Genomic DNA, 17,119 nt, shown 5'->3' with positions numbered 1-17,119 from the left:
TCTAACTGTGCTTCTGCCCCAGGGCTTGCTTCAGGGAGACACCTGTTAGCAAGGTAAGGGAAATCACTTTGGTTAAAAGTCTTTGGGTTTGTGCTGCTTCCAGCTTCCTTTGCCAACACCCTCGTTTAGCAAACGCTTCCGGCCCTCTGAGCAGAAGGGAAGCCAGAGATCTCCTCCCCAGTCCTGCTGCTCTGCAGGGCTCACATCCCCTCAGCAGACCCAGGCTCCCAGTACACAGGAGGCATCCACCAAACAGGCAAGTGCCTTATTGCAGAGCTTGGGCTGGGGCAGAGGCTTGGGGGAAGCTGCCTGCTAAGTGCTCTTCTTTAGCTTTTCTCCCTTCTTGAAGACTTCCAAGGCAATGAGCCCTGCAAGTGCTACTAAAATTGGGCACACAAGCCTATCTGTCTTGGCAATGGATTTAACCTGAGAGACAGTGGGGTTAGATGGGGCATTGGGAAGAAATTCCTCCCTGGGAGCCAGGTGAGGCCCTGGTACAGATTGCCCAGAGGAGCTGGGGCTGCCCCAGCCCTGCAAGTGTCCAAGGCCAGGTTGGACGGGGCTTGGAGCAACCTGGGCTAGTGGAAGGTGACCCTGCCCATGGCAGGGGGAGGCACTGGATGGGCTTTAAGGTCTCTTCCAACCCAAACCAGTCTGGCATTCCCTGGCTTTCCCTCCCCCAACACACCAGAAAAGCGTGAAACTTTTTTTTGGTGAAATACAAGCTGCCTCAGGAAACAGGGCTTTGTTTCTGGCTCTCAAACACCAGCTCTGCCCTGCAGAGCACCAGACCACACCCAAGGGGCTGGCCTGGGCTGATTGCTTTATACCTCCGGGAAGATTTGCCCCCAGAATCTGCACCCTCAGAGCCTGCGAGCTGTGCTCTGTCTGCACCATGACTGGGGTTCATCAGCAAAGGGGGACGAGTCCAAACAACCCACAGCTCCTGCTCCTTCCTCTCCAAACACTCCCTAAAACAACCCTCTGAATGTTGGCTCCTTAGAAAATGTGGTGTATTTAGGTCATTATTTCAAAAACTTCCTAAAAATTAAACTAACATTTGGTTACAACGTCCTGATCTTACTTCAAATAATTTGGCTTAATTTGCCTTGCCACTTTCCCAAGGCACAAATCCACCTGGCTGGGCTGCAAAACTTCATCCACACACAGCAGAATGTTTAAAAAAGTCACCAGATACATCGTAAATCAAGGGTATTCAAGCAAACAATCGGTCCCTGTCGAGAGCATCGCAGACCACGAGCACTTCAGGCCCTTCTGTCTTCTGATACAAAAAAGAAAACAAAACAGCATATTCCGCTCACATCCCTACTACCAGTGCACAGGGTTCAGACTGGACAGTGTGCTGCTGCCTGGAGAAGATGGGAAAAGCACAGGTAAAGCCCAAATATATCAACCTGACATATTCAAGTTCACAAATTCCATAGATAATGTTTTGGGGTCACTGGGGTCATGGCTGAACTGTCCCATGTTCCAGCTTTCCTGTATGTGAAATACTTACAGTGCTGAGTCTGTGCCATCCTGCTGAAGCAAATGCATGGAATCATTTCAGAGTCCCTCCTTCCCTCGGAAGATGGTCCAGATTCCAGCCAATTCGCTCTCTCAAAGGTCACTGCTGACCAAGTCGATGGGTCTCTCAGCCTTAGTGTTGATCCTGCAAGTGTGGAGCTGAAAGGAAGTGGCTCCTTGTCCCAGGAGTTTTCCATCAAGCTGCAGAAGAAGGCCATATCAATGGACTCACTGGAGAAAGTGAGAAAAAATAGGTAAGGCAGGACAAAGGCAGCACACACGCTCTGGCCATCCCCACCCAACCCATACTGGGTCACACAATGGGGGTTCAACAGCAAAAAAGCTAAAACTGAGACCTTAGACAATGAATTCCCCCTAACTAGGCCTGGCTGGGTGGGGCTTGGAGCCAGAACATCCCCTCTGAGCCTCCTTTTCCCCAGGTTGAGCCCCCCCAGCTCTCTCAGCTGCTCCTCAAATCACTTGTGCTCCAGCCTGTTCCCATCCTTTTTCTCTTTTAGAAAAATCAACATGGGTCACTCCTTCATCCAACAGCTCCTGAGCACAGAGCTCGATTTATACATGGTTTATGAAACCCTGGAAGCCTCGGAGGAGACCGTCTACAGGGAGTCCAGCAAGGCACAGGGAGGCTTCCTAGCCATGATTTACGCCAAGTTCTCTGCACAGGTTTGGTTTCTCTCCGGGCTCAGGTGTTGCTCCTTCCCCAACACCTGCACCCAGGTGCTCTAACAGGGTGTTTTCATCCACCAGGGCTCCACAGAGCACATAGAAAGCATAGTCATACCCAAGGGCTGCACCCTGGCCTTCAGGGCCAGGGCCATCCAGATGAACATTAGCAATGGAGAATGGGGTAAGTAACTTCCAGAAATTACCAACTCCTCCATTCAGGAAACAGGGCAGAAGAGGAAGAACATCTTCTCAAGTGTCACTCAGCCCCACAGCCACCCTCAGCTCGTTTGCAAGGACATGGAGGCAGTGGGAGGGACAGAAACCACCTGGGGAAGGTTGTCCAACCCATGGAAGGTCAAGGAGCTGTGTGGGAAAGGAGCAGTTTGGGGAGGGGTTGGTAGGGAAGGGCAAGAGGGACACTGGAACTCTCAGCTCTACATCTGGGGAGCTGCAGAGCTCCTGGTGATAAATGGCACAGGCAGCAGAGTTTGGATTGGTCCTTTTTCCTGTTTAGAAGAAAAGAGTCAGGGAGAAAACAGGGTGGGTGACCTTCAGTGGGAAGGCTGGGGAACACATTGTAAATGTCCTTTTTATCCTGTTGCAGAACTGTCTTATTTTAAAGACCGTCTAACTTCAAAGGCAGGTAAGCAAAGTGTTTTTCTGCTACCACTTGCACAGTTTTTACCTGGTTTGGGTAAGATGGAATCTCCCAGGATAAAACAAACCACCAAGACTGTTGTGTTCCCCAGGACATGACAACGGCACAAATTCCATCTTGCTTCCAAAACATTCACACCAGGGTTTCACACTCTCAGTTTAGGGCTGCCCCTGAACTCCCAGTTCAGTAGTGACATCTTTGCACTCTTTCTGGTTTTCAGGTTACCGATTGTTATATTTCCCAACACCAAAATTAGTCACAGTGGACAGAGAAGTTAAACAATACTGTTGCATTTTCTCTGAGTTGCCTTCTGGCCTGCGGGTCATGTTCTTAAACACCATCACAGCTGTGATGAGAGACAGGAACCTCTTTCAAGAGCTCAGCCAGAAGGTAAGTAAAGCTTCTCCCAGTGCCAGGATTTACAAACACACAGACATCCACCATCACACCTCTTGCCCCACAAGGCACCTGTGCCACAACAGTCCCTCCAAAATTCCCACACTCAGCACATCTCTCTGCTCTGCACTAGCAGCAGCCTCTGCCCTCAAATCCTCACTTTTCTTTCCCTTGTTGCCCAGATGGAAGAAGTTCTAGAGAAAACTGATGGTTATGAGCTGAAAACTGAAAGCCCAGACTTCAAAGACCTGTTGAGCACCTTGGAGAATTCTCCAAGAGATCGTTGTCTTCAGCTGGCAAAGGGAATAACCTACACCCTCGATGCTTTGGCTGGTGAGGCTTTGGGTCTTTAATAGGGGGGAAATAAAGGCAGGGCTGACTCCCAGGCTGGCCAGGCCCTCCTGCTCCTCTTCCTCCCCAAGTGGAATCTGCATCTAAATCCCATGCAGGGCAGAGCAGAGAACCCCCCATGATACCCCTCCAGGGTTAGGTTGGATCTCAGGGAAAGGTTCTTCCCCCAGAGGGTGGTGGGCACTGAACAGCCTCCCCAGGGCAGTGGGCACAGCACCAAGGCTGCCAGAGCTCCAGGAGGGTTTGGACAACACTCTCAGGGACAGGGTGGGATTGTTGGGGTGTCCTGGGCAGGGCCAGGAATCAGACTCCATGATCCTTGGAATCCCTCCCAACTCACAAGATTCCATGAATCTGTGAGCAACAGACACATCCCTCTCACAGCACAAATCATTTGGAATAAAACATGCAAAGAGCTTTGGAACAAACAGGCATTTCCTACAAGAAATGATCACCCTTCTCATCCTGCTCACCCTGCCCATCCCACCAGCTCTCTCAAACACCTGGCTGGCAGCTTTCTGATCAGAGCTGGTTTCATTCTGCAGAGCTACTGGACAATCAGCTGCTGCTGCTGCTGGAATCCTTGGAAAGGAAGATTGTGTCCCAACAGCTGCAGCTGGTGAGTACCCACATCACACTTGGCTCCTTTGAAGGGGTAACAGGGGTATTTTAATTCAAGCACTGTGTCCATGATGACATCACAATTTCACAACTTGCTATAACACTGATTTGCCTTTTTTGTTGATGCTCTGAAGGTTGGAAAACTCCTGGAGCACGAGCTGGAGGACGAGAATGAGTCTTTCCGTGTGGATGCCAGCCTGCTCTCCTTCCCACAGCAGGAGGATCAGAGCTTAACCATGGCCCTGGTGGAGCTGAGCAGAGTGAAGCTCCAGGAAGATGGATCAGCTGAGCCCATGGAAAAGCCCTATGAGGTCGTGGCCGCCCTGTACGTGGCCCTGTACACCCTCAACCTCTTCACTGGAGACCTGGCCCTGCCCAGGGAACCCCTCCCCAAGCTGCTGGGAAACCTCTGCCCACCAGCCACTTCTCTCCCCCAGTTTCATCCTTGTTAATGCTCAAGGCTGCTTTAGCTGAGAAAAGCAAAATTAAGGCAGGAAAGCTCATTATGGATGCAAAAGGCTGGATATCAAAGTGGATGTCTCTGGCTGTCCCCCATTGAAAGCACAGGGACAACCAGAAAATCCACGAGCCCAAATAATCACAGGCCTGGCAGCTGTGCCTCGTGTGCTTCCCTAAAAACGCTGCTGCTTCTGCAATGAATTAATGGGAAAGGGAAGGGCATGGGAATGCCAAGGGAAAAGAGGCAAAAAATGCAATGGAAACAAAAGCCAAAGGAAAAGACCTGCAGTGACCCACTTACCCTGGTCCCCCCTGAGGGTCCTGGGGGGCTCCAGGAGCTGCTGGTGGCACAAAGGTGGGGGGATCCCAGGGCTTTCACCCACCCTTCCCTGCTCCCAGCACTGCCATGGCCCACAGGCTGCTCCAGGGACACGGGGCAGTGCTTCAGGTACAATTTAAATACTCTCATTATGGCTTTATAAATAAAGAGGAGCTTCTTGCTGAGCAGTCCGGTGTTCTGGAAGGTAACTTCTTTCTTCCCGTGTGTTTTCAGTCCCACAGCACATCCCACAACCCTGGGGGTGAGGCTGTCACAGAAATAAGGGCACGTAGCCAAGTCCTAATGCACCCCTACTCCATGGATACAATGAGATAGGAAGGCAAATAATTACTGACCAACACCAACCTTCTCCCATGCCCTGGCAGAACGGCCTCCCTAGAGCAGATGTTCCTGGCTCGGCAGGGATCAGTGTCAGTCCACGCGACTCAGGCTGCAAAAGAGGGCACAGACTGAGGCAAGAACTGCAGGGCACAGCTTAAAGGGCACTTATTTTCCACCCAAGTCTGCAAAATACAATTGATGATTCCACAGCCCCTACCAGTCATTGATATCACACTTGGCTCTTTAATTCTTTTTACTTCTTTACCTGAACTCCTGCTCCAAGAAATCCTGCACTGCAGGGAAAGGCAGGAAGAGATCACAAAGCATCACAGCCCAAACATGCTGAAAACACAGACATGGTGTAACATGTACAGGCCCAGCTCCACTCAGGGCCCTGGAGGGGTGCATGGGTTTCATCTGCTCCATCTGTAGAAGTTCCAGTGACTCAGTCTCTGTAACAGATTCCAACAATCTGATTCTACCCAATCACCAAAGCCTTTCAGTGGCAGAGTTAAGCAATAGTTGTGTGAATGCTGAACAAATTGAAGAGAACAGGAAGTCTCTCACATTTGGGAGTGACTTGGGATAAGCTGCAGTGACCAGCCTGGGATCCTCCTGCACAGACTGGGTCTAAGGACTGGGTCTAACGGTGCTTCTGCCACAGGGGTTGCTTCAGGGAGACACCCCCTCTCCCATTAGCAAGGTAAGGGAAATCATTTTGGGTTAAAACTCTTTGGGTTTGTGCTGCTTCCAGCTTCCTGTGCCAACACCCTCGTTTAGCAAACGCTTCCAGCCCTCTGAGCAGAAGGGAAGCCAGAGATCTCCTCCCCAGTCCTGCTGCTCTGCAGGGCTCACATCCCCTCAGCAGACCCAGGCTCCCAATCCACAGGAGGCATCCACCAAACAGGCAAGTGCCTTATTCCAGAGCTTGGGCTGGGGCAGAGCCTTGGGGGAAGCTGCCTGCTAAGTGCTCTTCTTTAGCTTTTCTCCCTTCTTGAAGACTTCCAAGGCAATGAGCCCTGCAAGTGCTACTAAAATTGGGCACACAAGCCTAAGTGTCTTGGCAATGGATTTAACCTGAGGGACAGTGGGGTTAGATGGGGCATTGGGAAGAAATTCCTCCCTGGGAGCCAGGGGAGGCCCTGGCACAGATTGCCCAGAGGAGCTGGGGCTGCCCCAGCCCTGCAAGTGTCCAAGGGCAGGTTGGACGGGGCTTGGAGCAACCTGGGCTAGTGGAAGGTGTCCCTGCCCATGGCAGGGGGAGGCACTGGATGGGCTTTAAGGTCTCTTCCAACCCAAACCAGTCTGGCATTCCCTGGCTTTCCCTCCCCCAACACACCAGAAAAGTGAAACTGAAACTTTTTTTTGGTGAAATACAAGCTGCCTCAGGAAACAGGGCTTTGTTACTGGCTCTCAGACACCAGCTCTCCCCTGCAGAGCACCAGCCCAAACTCAAGGGGGCTGGCCTGGGGTGATTGCTTGATATTTCCTGCTCTTATTTCAAGTAATTTGGCTTAATTTACCTTGCCTCTTTCCCAAGGCACAAATCCACTTGGCTTGGCTGCAAAATTTAATCCACACAGAGCAGAATGTTTAAAAAAGTCACCAGATACATTGCAAATCAAGTGGATCCAAACCAAGAATGGCTCCCTGTGGAGAGCATCGCAGACCACGAGCACTTCAGACCCTTCTGTCTTCTGATAAAAACAATAAAACAAAATACCATATTCCACTCACGTTACTACTGCCAGTGCACAAGGTTTAGACTGGACGATGTGCTGCTGCCTGAAGAAGATGGGAAAAGCACAGGTAAAGCCCAAATATATCAATGTGAAGTTCACCAATTCCATAGACAATGTTTTGGGGTCACTGGGGTCATGGCTGAACTGTCCCACGTTCCAGCTTTCCTGTGGGTGAAATACTTACAGTGCTGAGTCTGTGCCATCCTGCTGAAGCAAATGCATGGAATCATTTCAGAGTCCCTCCTTCCCTCGGGAGATGGTCCAGATTCCAGCCAATTTGGTCTCACAAAGGTCACTGCTGACAAAGTCAAGGCGGATATCAGCGTTGGCGTTGATCCTGCAAGTGTGGAGCTGAAGGGAAGTGGCTCCTTGTCCCAGGAGTTTTCCATCAAGATGCAGAAGAAGGCCATAGAAATGAACTCAGTGGAGACAATGATAAAAAATAGGTAAGGCAGGACAAAGGCAGCACACACACTCTGGCCATCCCCACCCAACCCATACTGGGTCACACAATGGGTGTTCAACAGAAAAAAAAACAAGATTGAGACCTTAGACAATGAATTCCCCCTAACTAGGCCTGGCTGGGTGGGGCTTGGAGCCAGAACATCCCCTCTGAGCCTCCTTTCCCCAGGTTGAGCCCCCCCAGCTCTCTCAGCTGCTCCTCAAATCACTTGTGCTCCAGCCTGTTCCCATCCTTTTTCTCTTTTAGAAAAATCAACATGGGTCACTCCTTCATCCAACAGCTCCTGAGCACAGAGTTCGATTTATACATGGTTTATGAAACCCTGGAAGCCTCGGAGGAGACCGTCTACAGGGAGTCCAGCAAGGCACAGGGAGGCTTCCTAGCCATGATTTACGCCAAGTTCTTTGGAGAGGTTTGGTTTCTCCCCGGGCTCAGGTGTCGCTCCTTCCCCAACACCTGCACCCAGGGGCTCTAACAGGGTGTTTTCCTCCACCAGGCCTCCACAGAGAACATGGAAAGCATAGTCATACCCAAGGGCTGCACCCTGGCCTTCAGGGCCATCCAGATTAACATTAACAAAGGAGAAAGGGGTAAGTAACTTCCAGAAATTACCATCTCCTCCATTCAGGAAACAGGGCAGAAGAGGAAGAACATCTTCTCAAGTGTCACTCAGCCCCACAGCCACCCTCAGCTCGTTTGCAAGGACATGGAGGCAGTGGGAGGGACAGAAACCACCTGGGGAAGGTTGTCCAACCCATGGAAGGTCAAGGAGCTGTGTGGGAAAGGAGCAGTTTGGGGAGGGGTTGGTAGGGAAAGGCAAGGGGGACACTGGAACTCTCAGCTCTCCATTTGGGGAGCTGCAGAGCTCCTGGTGATAAATGGCACAGGCAGCAGAGTTTGGATTGGTCCTTTTTCATGTATAGCAGAAAAGAGCCAGGGAGAAAACAGGGTGGGTGACCTTCAGTGGGAAGGCTGGGGAACACATTGTAAATGTCCTTTTTATCCTGTTGTAGGACTGTGTATTCCCAGATACTCGTTTGCTGCAGGTGGACGTGGCAAAGACGATGTTCAGCCAATTATTTTTCTGCCTGCACGTGTAGGACTTTTACTTCATTTGGGTAAGATGGAATCTCCTAGGATAAAACAAACCATCAGACTGTTGTGTTCCCCAAGACATAACAACTGCCCAAATTCCATCTTGCTCCCAAAATATTCACACCAGGGTTTCACACTCTCAGTTTAGGGCTGCCCCTGAACTCCCAGTTCAGTAGTGACATCTTTGGAATCTTTCTGGTTTTCAGGTATCTCAAATTTTAGTCCAGCAGCCGCAGTGGACACAGAAGTTAAACAATACTGTGGCATTTTCTCTGAGTTGCCTCCTGACCTGCAGACCACGCTCTTAAACACCATCAGAGCTGTGATGAAAGACAGGAACCTCTTTCAGGAGCTCAGCCAGAAGGTAAGTAAAGCTTCTCCCAGGGCCAGGATTTACAAACACACAGACATCCACCATCACACCTCTTGCCTCACAAGACACCTGTGCCACAACAGTCCCTCCAAAATTCCCACACTCAGCACATCTCTCTGCTCTGCACTAGCAGCAGCCTCTGCCCTCAAATCCTCACTTTTCTTTTCCTTGTTCCCCAGATGGAAGGAGTTCTTGAGAAAACTGATGGTTATGAGCTGAAAACTGAAAGCCCAGACTTAAAAGACCTGTTGAGCACCTTGGAGAATTCTCCAAGAGATCGTCGTCTTCGGCTGGCAAAGGGAATAACCTACACCCTCGATGCTTTGGCTGGTGAGGCTTTGGGTCTTTGATAGGGGGGAAATAAAGGCAGGGCTGACTCCCAGGCTGGCCAGGCCCTCCTGCTCCTCTTCCTCCCCAAGTGGAATCTGCATCTAAATCCCATGCAGGGCAGAGCAGAGAGCCCCCCATGATACCCCTCCAGGCTTCTCTGCTCCCTCCAAGTGCATTCACAGCTTCCTCCCAAGGGGCTGCTCCAACCTCTGCTCTGTGACCTGTGACAGGACCCAGGGAAGGGCTGGAGCTGTGCCAGGGCAGGGTCAGGTTGGATCTCAGGGAAAGGTTCTTCCCCCAGAGGCTGGTTGGGCACTGAACAGGCTCCCCAGGGCAGTGGGCACGGCCCCAAGGCTGCCAGAGCTCCAGGAGTGTTTGGACAACACTCTCAGGGACAGGGTGGGATTGCTGGGGTGTCCTGGGCAGGGCCAGGAATCAGAATCCATGATTCTTGGGAGTCCCTTCTAACTCAAGAGATTCCACGAATCTGTGAGAAACAGACACATCCCTCTCACAGCACAAATCATTTGGAATAAAACATGCAAAGAGCTTTGGAACAAACAGGCAATGTTTGTTCCTATAAGAAATTGTTTCCTACAAGAAATGATCACCCTTCTCATCTTGCTCACCCTGCCCATCCCACCAGCTCTCTCAAACACCTGGCTGGCAGCTTTCTGATCAGAGCTGGTTTCATTCTGCAGAGCTACTGGACAATCAGCTGGCGCTGCTGCTGGAATCCTTGGAAAGGAAGATTGTGTCCCAACAGCTGCAGCTGGTGAGTACCCACATCACACTTGGCTTGTTTGAAGGGGTAACGGGGGGTATTTTAATTAAAGCACCGTGTCCATGATGACATCACAATTTCACAACTTGCTAAAACACTGATTTGCCTTTTCTGTGGTTGCTCTGAAGGTTGGAAAACTCCTGGAGCACAATCTGAGGACGGTGGCTACACCTTTCCATGTGGATGCCAGCCTGCTCTCCTTCCCACAGCAGGAGGATGATCAGACCTTAACCATGGCCCTGGTGGAGATGAGCAGAGTGAAGCTCCAGAAAGATGGATTAGCTGAGCCCATGGAAAAGCCCTATGAGGTCGTGGCCGCCCTGTACGTGGCCCTGTACGCCCTCAACCTCTTCAATGGGGACCTGCCCCTGTCCAGGCAATCCTTCCCCACAGTGTGGGAAATTCTATACCCATGAGCCACTTCTCTCCCCCAGTTTCATCCTTGTTAATGCTCAAGGCTGCTTTGGCTGGGAAAAGCAAACTTAAGGCAGGAAAACTCATTATGGATCCAGAAGGCTGGATATCAAAGTGGATGTCTCTGGCTGTCCCCCATTGAAAGCAGAGGGACAACCAGAAAATCCACAAGCCCAAATAATCACAGGCCTGGCAGCTGTGCCTCATGTTATCCTGCTTCCCTAAAAACGCTGCTGCTTCTGCAACCAATGAATGGGAAAGGGAAAGGCAAGGGAATGGGAAAGGGAAAAGGAATGCAAAGGGAAAGGAAGGGAAATGCAAAGGGAAAAGGGGGGAAAATGCAATGGAAACAAAAGCCAAAGGAAAAGACCTGCAGGGGGACCACTTACCTTTGTCCCCCTGGGGGTCCTGAGGGGCTCCATGAGCTGCTGGTGGCACAAAGGTGGGGGGATCCCAGGGCTTTCACCCACCCTTCCCTGCTCCCAGCACTGCCATCGCCCACAGGCTGCTCCAGGGACATGGGGCAGTGCTTCAGATACAATTTAAATACTCTCATTATCGCTTTATAAATAAAGAGGAGCTTCTTGCTGAGCAACCCGGTGTTCTGGAAGGCAACTTCTTTCTTCCCGTGTGTTTTCGGTCCCACAGTACATCCCACAACCCTGGGGGTGAGGCTGTCGCAGAAATAAGGGCACGTAGCTCTCTCGTTCCCAGTCCCAGCCTGGCTCCTCACGGGACCCCTCACAGGATTCCCGGTCCCAGTCCCTCACAGGACCCCTCACGGGATCCCCAGTCCCGGCCCCTCATGGGCTCCCTCACAGGATTCCTGGTCCCGGCTCCGCACAGGACCCCTCACGGGTCTCCTGGTCCCGGTCCCAGCCCCTCACGGGATCCCCGGTCCCAGCCCCTCACAGGATCCCCGGTCCCAGCCCCTCACGGGACCCCTCACGGGACCCCACGGAACCCCTCACAGGATCGCCGGTCCCGGTCCCTCACAGGACCCCTAATGGAACCCCTCACAGAATCACCGGTCCCGGCCCCTCACAGGACCCCTAATGGAACCCCTCACAGGATCACCGGTCCCGGCCCCTCACAGGACCCCTGACAGAACTCCCGGTCCCGGACCCTCATAGGACCCCTCACGGGAATCCCGCTCCGGGTCCCGGCCCCTCACGGGACCTCGCGCTTCTGCCCAGCGCGGACGCGCGCGCGCCTGCGCCCCCAAGCGGGCGGACACAGCCGAGCGCCGGGCGGAAATACCCGAAAGCCTTACGGAAATTGCCGAGCAAGCTCGGCGGGACTCCCCGAGCGGCGGCGGAAAGGCCCGAGCGGGCGGCGGGAGGAGCCGATCGGGGTCGGGCGCTCGGCGCTCGGCCGGCCGCGCCTGGCGGCCCGTTGTGCAGTGTCACGCCATGAAGCAGGACGGGCCCCGCCGCCGCGGCGACAAGGCCAAGGCACCCCCCGAGGGACCCCCGCCCGCGCCCCCCGACGTCGAGATGCACGAGGAGGCGGCCCCGGCGGCCCCCGAGGCGGCGGGCGAGCGGCAGCCGCAGAGGGAGCTGGACGCCATCACGCTGGAGGGTGAGGGGGGGGAGGTCGCTGTGATGGGGGGTCTGAGAGGGGACTGGGGGGTCGTGAGGGAGAGAGGGAGCAGGGACAGCTTGGTGGGACATCTGGGAGGGGTCCTGGGAGAGAGGGCGTTGGGAGGAGGGGGTTGGGGGGCTACGGGAGCCCTGGAGGAGTTTTGGGGGGAGTCTCAGTGGAGGGGGGCTGGAAAGGATGTTGGGGCAGGGGAATGGGGGGATCGGTGTGGAGAGTGGAGTTGGGGGGCGGCCCTGAGGGAAAGGGAGCTGGGAGGTGGGTTTTGGGGGGGTCATTTTGGGGAGGGGGAGTCTTGGAGTACCATGTGGGAAAGGGAGGTGGGTTGGGGGGGGGCGTCACTGTGAGGAAAAGGAGATGGAGGTGTGTTTTTGGGGAGGGTCACTGTGTGCAAAGGGGCTTGGGGGGGCTCTGTGAAGGAAAGGGATAGGGAGAGGTATTTTGTGGAGATCCCTGGGAGGACGGGCTGTGAGGGACAGGGGAGCTGCTGGCCTGCTGTGGTGGGACCCCGCGGGGGTGCAGAGAGGGGCTGGAGCTCCTGGGGAGGAGGGAGAAGGCTCTGGGGGGGTCTCCCCAGCCCCCTACTCCGAGCAGGGATGGGTCAGGTCACCGGGGACACCGAAGCCCCAGGACAGCAGGACAGGGGAGACCCAGCCCTGGGGTGCCCTGGCAGAGGATTTGGGGTGAGGGGTGTCCGTGTGCCCCCCGCAGACATCAAGGAGCACGTGAAGCAGCTGGAGAAGGCGGTGTCGGGGAAGGAGCCGCGCTACGTCCTGCGGGCCCTGCGGGCTCTGCCCTCCACCTCCCGCCGCCTCAACCCCAACGTGCTGCACAAGGCCATCCACGGCTTCTTCACCTCCAACTGCACCCTCAGGGACTTCCTGCTCGGGTTCCTGGAGGAGGTACAGGACACCTGCCCCCAGCGCAGGTCCCAGCTCGGGGGTTCCAGCACGGGAAGGATGGGGAGCTGTTGGAGTGAGGAGGCACCAAAATGATCAGAGGGATGGGGCACCTCTGCTCTGAGGAAAGACCGAGAGAACTGGGATAATTCAGCTTGGAGAAGACAAGGTTTAGGGATGACTTAACTGTGGCCTCCCAATACCTGAAGGAGCCGACAGGAAAGATGGGGAGAAACTATTTACAAGGGTCTGCAGTGACAGGACAAGGGGGAATGGCTTCACACTGACGGCTGGGGGGCACTGGGGGCACAGCCCAGCTGCTCAGGAGCATGTGTGAGCAGGGACAGGACACTGCAGCCCTGGGCAGGGATGGGACTGTCATAAGAGTAGCCTGGGCTGGCTCCTGTCACATCCTGACAGGGATCAGGATGTGTCCCCTCTGTTCCCTCAGTCCATGGACACGGAAGCTGAGCTGCAGTTCCGCCCACGGACAGGGAAAGCAGCCTCAGCCCCTCTCCTGCCAGAGGTGGAGACCTACCTGCAGCTGCTGCTCGTCATCTACCTGATGAACAGCAAGAGGTACCCTGAGGTGAGACCCCCAAGCTGATCCCACTGTCCTCCTGCTCCTCAGGAGCCTCAGGGACCACCTGGCTCTGCCCCACGCTGTGCCCTCATGCCAGGGGTATTGGGAGGCCACTTCACAGCCCGGGTGGTCTCTGCCCCTCTCAGGATCAATCCCCCTGCTCTGACCTCCCTTCCCCTCCCGCAGGCTCAGAAAGTGTCCGATGATCTGATGCAGAAGATCAGCTCCCAGAACCGCCGGGCCCTGGACCTGGTGGTGGCCAAGTGCTACTATTACCACTCCCGGATCTACGAGTTCCTGAACAAGCTCGACGTGGTCCGGAGGTGGGATGGGCCCTGCGGGTGGGCTGTCCCCGAGCTCGGTCCCCCCGTTTGCTCCCTGACTCCCTGTGCCACCCCACAGCTTCCTGCACGCGCGGCTCCGCACGGCCACGCTGCGCCACGACGCCGACGGCCAGGCCACGCTGCTCAACCTGCTCCTGAGGAATTACCTCCACTACAACCTCTACGACCAGGCCGAGAAGCTCGTCTCCAAGTCCGTGTTCCCCGAGCAGGCCAACAACAACGAGTGGGCTCGGTACCTGTACTACACAGGTGAGCGTGTCCCACCCAGGGGAGCCGCCCCCGCCTCCCGGCTCTGCTTCCCTGGAAACCCCTTTGAGCAGCTGGAGATGGGGCTTCCAGGCAGGATTTGGAGCCCCGTGCGCGCGGGTCGGGTTGGATTCACTTGGGTGGCTTTCCCCACCCGCCCCGTGTGGGCGCAGGGCGGATCAAGGCCATCCAGCTGGAATACTCGGAGGCACGGCGGACCATGACCAACGCCCTGCGCAAGGCGCCGCAGCACACGGCCGTGGGCTTCAAACAGACGGTGAGGGGGGACGGCGTGGCACCCCCCGGGGCTGGGGGTGGGGCTGGGACCCCTCAGGTTTGGGATCTCCCAGGGAGTCAGCCCCTGCAGAGGTGATGGGTGCAGGATCTCCCAGGTTTGGGACCTCCCAGGAACAGATCCAGGACTTGCTGGGATGTCAGGCCTTATGGAGTCAGGTCTGGGACCACCCCAGGTTGGGACCTTCCAGGGTCAGATCCAGGACCCCCCAGAGTTGGGCTCTGGAGCCTCCCAGGTTTGGGACCTCCTGGGGTTAGGACTTCCCAGTGTATCAAGCCCCATGGGGACAGCTTTGGGACTGCCCGGGGTGTTGGGCCCTGCAGGGAAAATTAGTGTGGGACCTCCCAGGTTTGGAACTTCCCAGGGACAGATCTGGGACCTCCTGGGCCCCTCAGGGATGGGAATGGTTTCAGGACTTCCTGGAGTTGGGCCCCACAGGGACAGGGATGGTTTCAGGCCCCGCAGGGACTCACCCAGGGTCTCGTTCTGCCCCAGGTGCACAAGCTGCTCATCGTGGTGGAGCTGCTGCTCGGGGAAATCCCAGACAGGCTGCAGTTCCGGCAGCCCTCGCTCAAGCGCTCGCTCATGCCCTACTTCCTGCTGACCCAGGGTATGGCCTTCTGTCCCTCCCTGTCCCATAGAGCCATGGAATACCCTGAGTGGGAAGGCACCCAAGGGGCGTTCTCTTCTCTCCCCTTGATGGGTCTCAGATGCAGATGCCACTTGGGAAGGAGGAGGAGGAGGAAGGGAGTCACCCCTGCCTTGCATTCCCTGTCCTTTCTCCCTCCCCCATTCCCACCTTCTCCCCTCCAGCTGTCAGGACAGGGAACCTGGCCAAGTTCAACCAAGTCCTTGACCAGTTTGGGGACAAGTTCCAGGCAGATGGCACCTACACCCTCATCATCCGGCTGAGGCACAACGTCATCAAGACAGGTAGGGGGGTGTTTGGGGCCCCCCCAGGCGATACCATGGTCCCAGGGGGCTGCATCCCGCTGTCCCCGCAGGTGTCCGGATGATCAGCCTCTCCTACTCCCGCATCTCCCTGGCCGACATCGCCCAGAAGCTGCAGCTGGACAGCCCGGAGGACGCCGAGTTCATCGTCGCCAAGGTATCAGCACGGGGGGTCCCGGGGTGCCCACAGCCCCCCGCTCTGCCCTGTCTCCCTGTGCACCACATCCCGAGCCCTGGGGGACACGCCGTGCCCTGCCCCTGCCCACAGGCCATCCGGGACGGCGTGATCGAGGCCAGCATCAACCACGAGAAGGGCTACGTCCAGTCCAAGGAGATGATCGACATCTATTCGACCCGGGAGCCCCAGCTGGCCTTCCACCAGCGCATCTCCTTCTGCCTCGACATCCACAACATGTCCGTGAAGGTGAGCACGGCCTGGCCCCACTGCCCTGGGGACAGCGGGACACAGCCCCAGGCTGGCTCAGCTCAGAGCTCCTCCTCCTCCCTTTCTCCAGGCCATGAGGTTCCCACCCAAATCGTACAACAAGGACTTGGAATCTGCAGAGGTGAGGTCTCACCCGGGTCCCTGCGGCCACGGGAAGGACGTGGCTCCTGTCCCCACCTGCCACCAACCTCTGCCTTCCAGGAGCGCCGGGAGCGTGAGCAGCAGGACCTGGAGTTCGCCAAGGAGATGGCAGAGGACGACGACGACGGTTTTCCGTGACCCTGGGCCCTGGCTGTGTTTTTTATTTGTCCCTCGGGCAGATGGTGGCTGAGCAGGGCACCCCCAGCCCCCCTTTTATAAATCCCTGCATGTCTGTACTGTGGGAGGGGACACAGGGGGTTCCCTGGGCCCACAGCCCCCGACCCCCTGCACCCACGGCGGGACCCCCTCCCCAATAAACATCCCTGGAAGGATCCCTGTGGTGATGTCGGAGCCGGTGCCGGGGGGGCTGCGGGGGGAGCGGGGCTGGAGCGGGCAGGGGGCAGGAGCGGGGGCTCCGCCAGGGCCCCCCCATCTCCCCCGACAGCAACGGGGTCAAACTTTGTTAAACTTCAATTACGAATTTTAAAATAAAAGACGGAAAAACACCAGCCTGGGCGGCTCCTGCCGTGGGTTTGTTGGGGTGGGGAGGGGGCACGGGGCTGGAGACCTCTGTGGGGAAAGGCACAGGGCCAGGCTGGGCCCCCCTTGTGCCCCACAACCCCAGCCCCGGGGGGTGATGGTGACAGGGGATGTGTAGCCACCCCAGGTGGATCCTGCCGGTATCTGGGATCAGTCCTCTGGGAAAATCCAGGAATTCCCCAGCACGCCCATGCCGGGACAGGGGCCAGGGCTGAGGGTCAAGTGTGAGGCTGCCCCGGCCCATCCCTGCTCCAGGGGCCCCTGGGGGAGACCAGGGAAGGCGAGAGCCCAGCCGAGGGGGACAACCAGGGCTGGCTCTGGGGACTCAGGGACACCCCAGGAGCGCTGACGTGTTGGCAGAGGGAAGGGGACGAGGATTCCCAGCTTGGGCCACGTGAAGAGGAAGGGTGGCCACGAGGCTGAAACAGCGGGGCGAGTGCCCAGGACAGTCCCCAGGGCCGGGCTGGGCTGCTCAAGGCCCATGTGGGGGATTGTGCTGCCCCAGCTCCACCCCC

The 17,119-nt window shown here is 56.0% G+C and overlaps 3 protein-coding genes and 1 long non-coding RNA gene across 4 annotated transcripts; 3 read left to right on the top strand and 1 right to left on the bottom strand.

The window, feature by feature from the left end:
• The first annotated feature begins 1,174 nt into the window (after nucleotides 1-1,174).
• Nucleotides 1,175-5,199, top strand: LOC135403009 (gasdermin-A-like). The gene is made up of 9 exons (XM_064636618.1): nucleotides 1,175-1,394; nucleotides 1,571-1,781; nucleotides 2,046-2,211; nucleotides 2,296-2,395; nucleotides 2,819-2,857; nucleotides 3,093-3,262; nucleotides 3,451-3,601; nucleotides 4,165-4,238; nucleotides 4,375-5,199. The coding sequence occupies exons 1-9, from the start codon at nucleotides 1,175-1,177 to the stop codon at nucleotides 4,690-4,692; spliced, it is 1,449 nt and encodes a 482-aa protein (XP_064492688.1). The 3' UTR covers nucleotides 4,693-5,199.
• Nucleotides 1,307-7,393, bottom strand: LOC135403018 (uncharacterized). The gene is made up of 4 exons (XR_010425292.1): nucleotides 7,287-7,393; nucleotides 5,385-5,469; nucleotides 1,520-1,728; nucleotides 1,307-1,370 (listed from the first exon to the last, which is right to left on the bottom strand). It is a non-coding gene; the product is annotated as an uncharacterized LOC135403018 (long non-coding RNA).
• On the top strand, nucleotides 5,647-11,156 carry LOC135403008 (gasdermin-A-like). Its single transcript, XM_064636617.1, has 10 exons — nucleotides 5,647-6,063; nucleotides 6,901-7,169; nucleotides 7,338-7,548; nucleotides 7,812-7,977; nucleotides 8,062-8,155; nucleotides 8,579-8,683; nucleotides 8,867-9,024; nucleotides 9,213-9,363; nucleotides 10,065-10,138; nucleotides 10,276-11,156. The coding sequence occupies exons 2-10, from the start codon at nucleotides 6,950-6,952 to the stop codon at nucleotides 10,561-10,563; spliced, it is 1,467 nt and encodes a 488-aa protein (XP_064492687.1). The 5' UTR covers nucleotides 5,647-6,063; nucleotides 6,901-6,949; the 3' UTR covers nucleotides 10,564-11,156.
• Nucleotides 11,157-11,921: 765 nt separating this feature from the next.
• Nucleotides 11,922-16,573, top strand: PSMD3 (proteasome 26S subunit, non-ATPase 3). Its single transcript, XM_064636896.1, has 12 exons — nucleotides 11,922-12,142; nucleotides 12,872-13,062; nucleotides 13,511-13,648; nucleotides 13,829-13,965; nucleotides 14,045-14,235; nucleotides 14,406-14,509; nucleotides 15,023-15,137; nucleotides 15,341-15,460; nucleotides 15,532-15,635; nucleotides 15,747-15,902; nucleotides 15,994-16,044; nucleotides 16,125-16,573. The coding sequence occupies exons 1-12, from the start codon at nucleotides 11,974-11,976 to the stop codon at nucleotides 16,200-16,202; spliced, it is 1,554 nt and encodes a 517-aa protein (XP_064492966.1). The 5' UTR covers nucleotides 11,922-11,973; the 3' UTR covers nucleotides 16,203-16,573.
• Nucleotides 16,574-17,119: the final 546 nt, after the last annotated feature.

Source organism: Pseudopipra pipra, chromosome 26 (assembly GCF_036250125.1).
Source record: "Pseudopipra pipra isolate bDixPip1 chromosome 26, bDixPip1.hap1, whole genome shotgun sequence".
Classification (NCBI taxonomy): domain Eukaryota; kingdom Metazoa; phylum Chordata; class Aves; order Passeriformes; family Pipridae; genus Pseudopipra; species Pseudopipra pipra.
This window is presented reverse-complemented; position numbering and strand designations above follow the sequence as displayed.

Excerpts from the sequence above, each read along its gene's own strand:
- LOC135403009 (XM_064636618.1), top strand. The coding sequence starts at position 1,175 with ATGTTTAAAAAAGTCACCAGATACATCGTAAATCAAGGGTATTCAAGC. Across the intron at positions 2,396-2,818 it reads CATTAGCAATGGAGAATGGG|AACTGTCTTATTTTAAAGAC; the intron begins GTAAGTAACTTC and ends ATCCTGTTGCAG. Across the intron at positions 2,858-3,092 it reads CCGTCTAACTTCAAAGGCAG|GTTACCGATTGTTATATTTC; the intron begins GTAAGCAAAGTG and ends TCTGGTTTTCAG.
- LOC135403008 (XM_064636617.1), top strand. The coding sequence starts at position 6,950 with ATGTTTAAAAAAGTCACCAGATACATTGCAAATCAAGTGGATCCAAAC. Across the intron at positions 7,978-8,061 it reads ACGCCAAGTTCTTTGGAGAG|GCCTCCACAGAGAACATGGA; the intron begins GTTTGGTTTCTC and ends TTCCTCCACCAG. Across the intron at positions 8,684-8,866 it reads AGGACTTTTACTTCATTTGG|GTATCTCAAATTTTAGTCCA; the intron begins GTAAGATGGAAT and ends TCTGGTTTTCAG.
- PSMD3 (XM_064636896.1), top strand. The coding sequence starts at position 11,974 with ATGAAGCAGGACGGGCCCCGCCGCCGCGGCGACAAGGCCAAGGCACCC. Across the intron at positions 13,063-13,510 it reads TGCTCGGGTTCCTGGAGGAG|TCCATGGACACGGAAGCTGA; the intron begins GTACAGGACACC and ends CTGTTCCCTCAG. Across the intron at positions 16,045-16,124 it reads AGGACTTGGAATCTGCAGAG|GAGCGCCGGGAGCGTGAGCA; the intron begins GTGAGGTCTCAC and ends TCTGCCTTCCAG.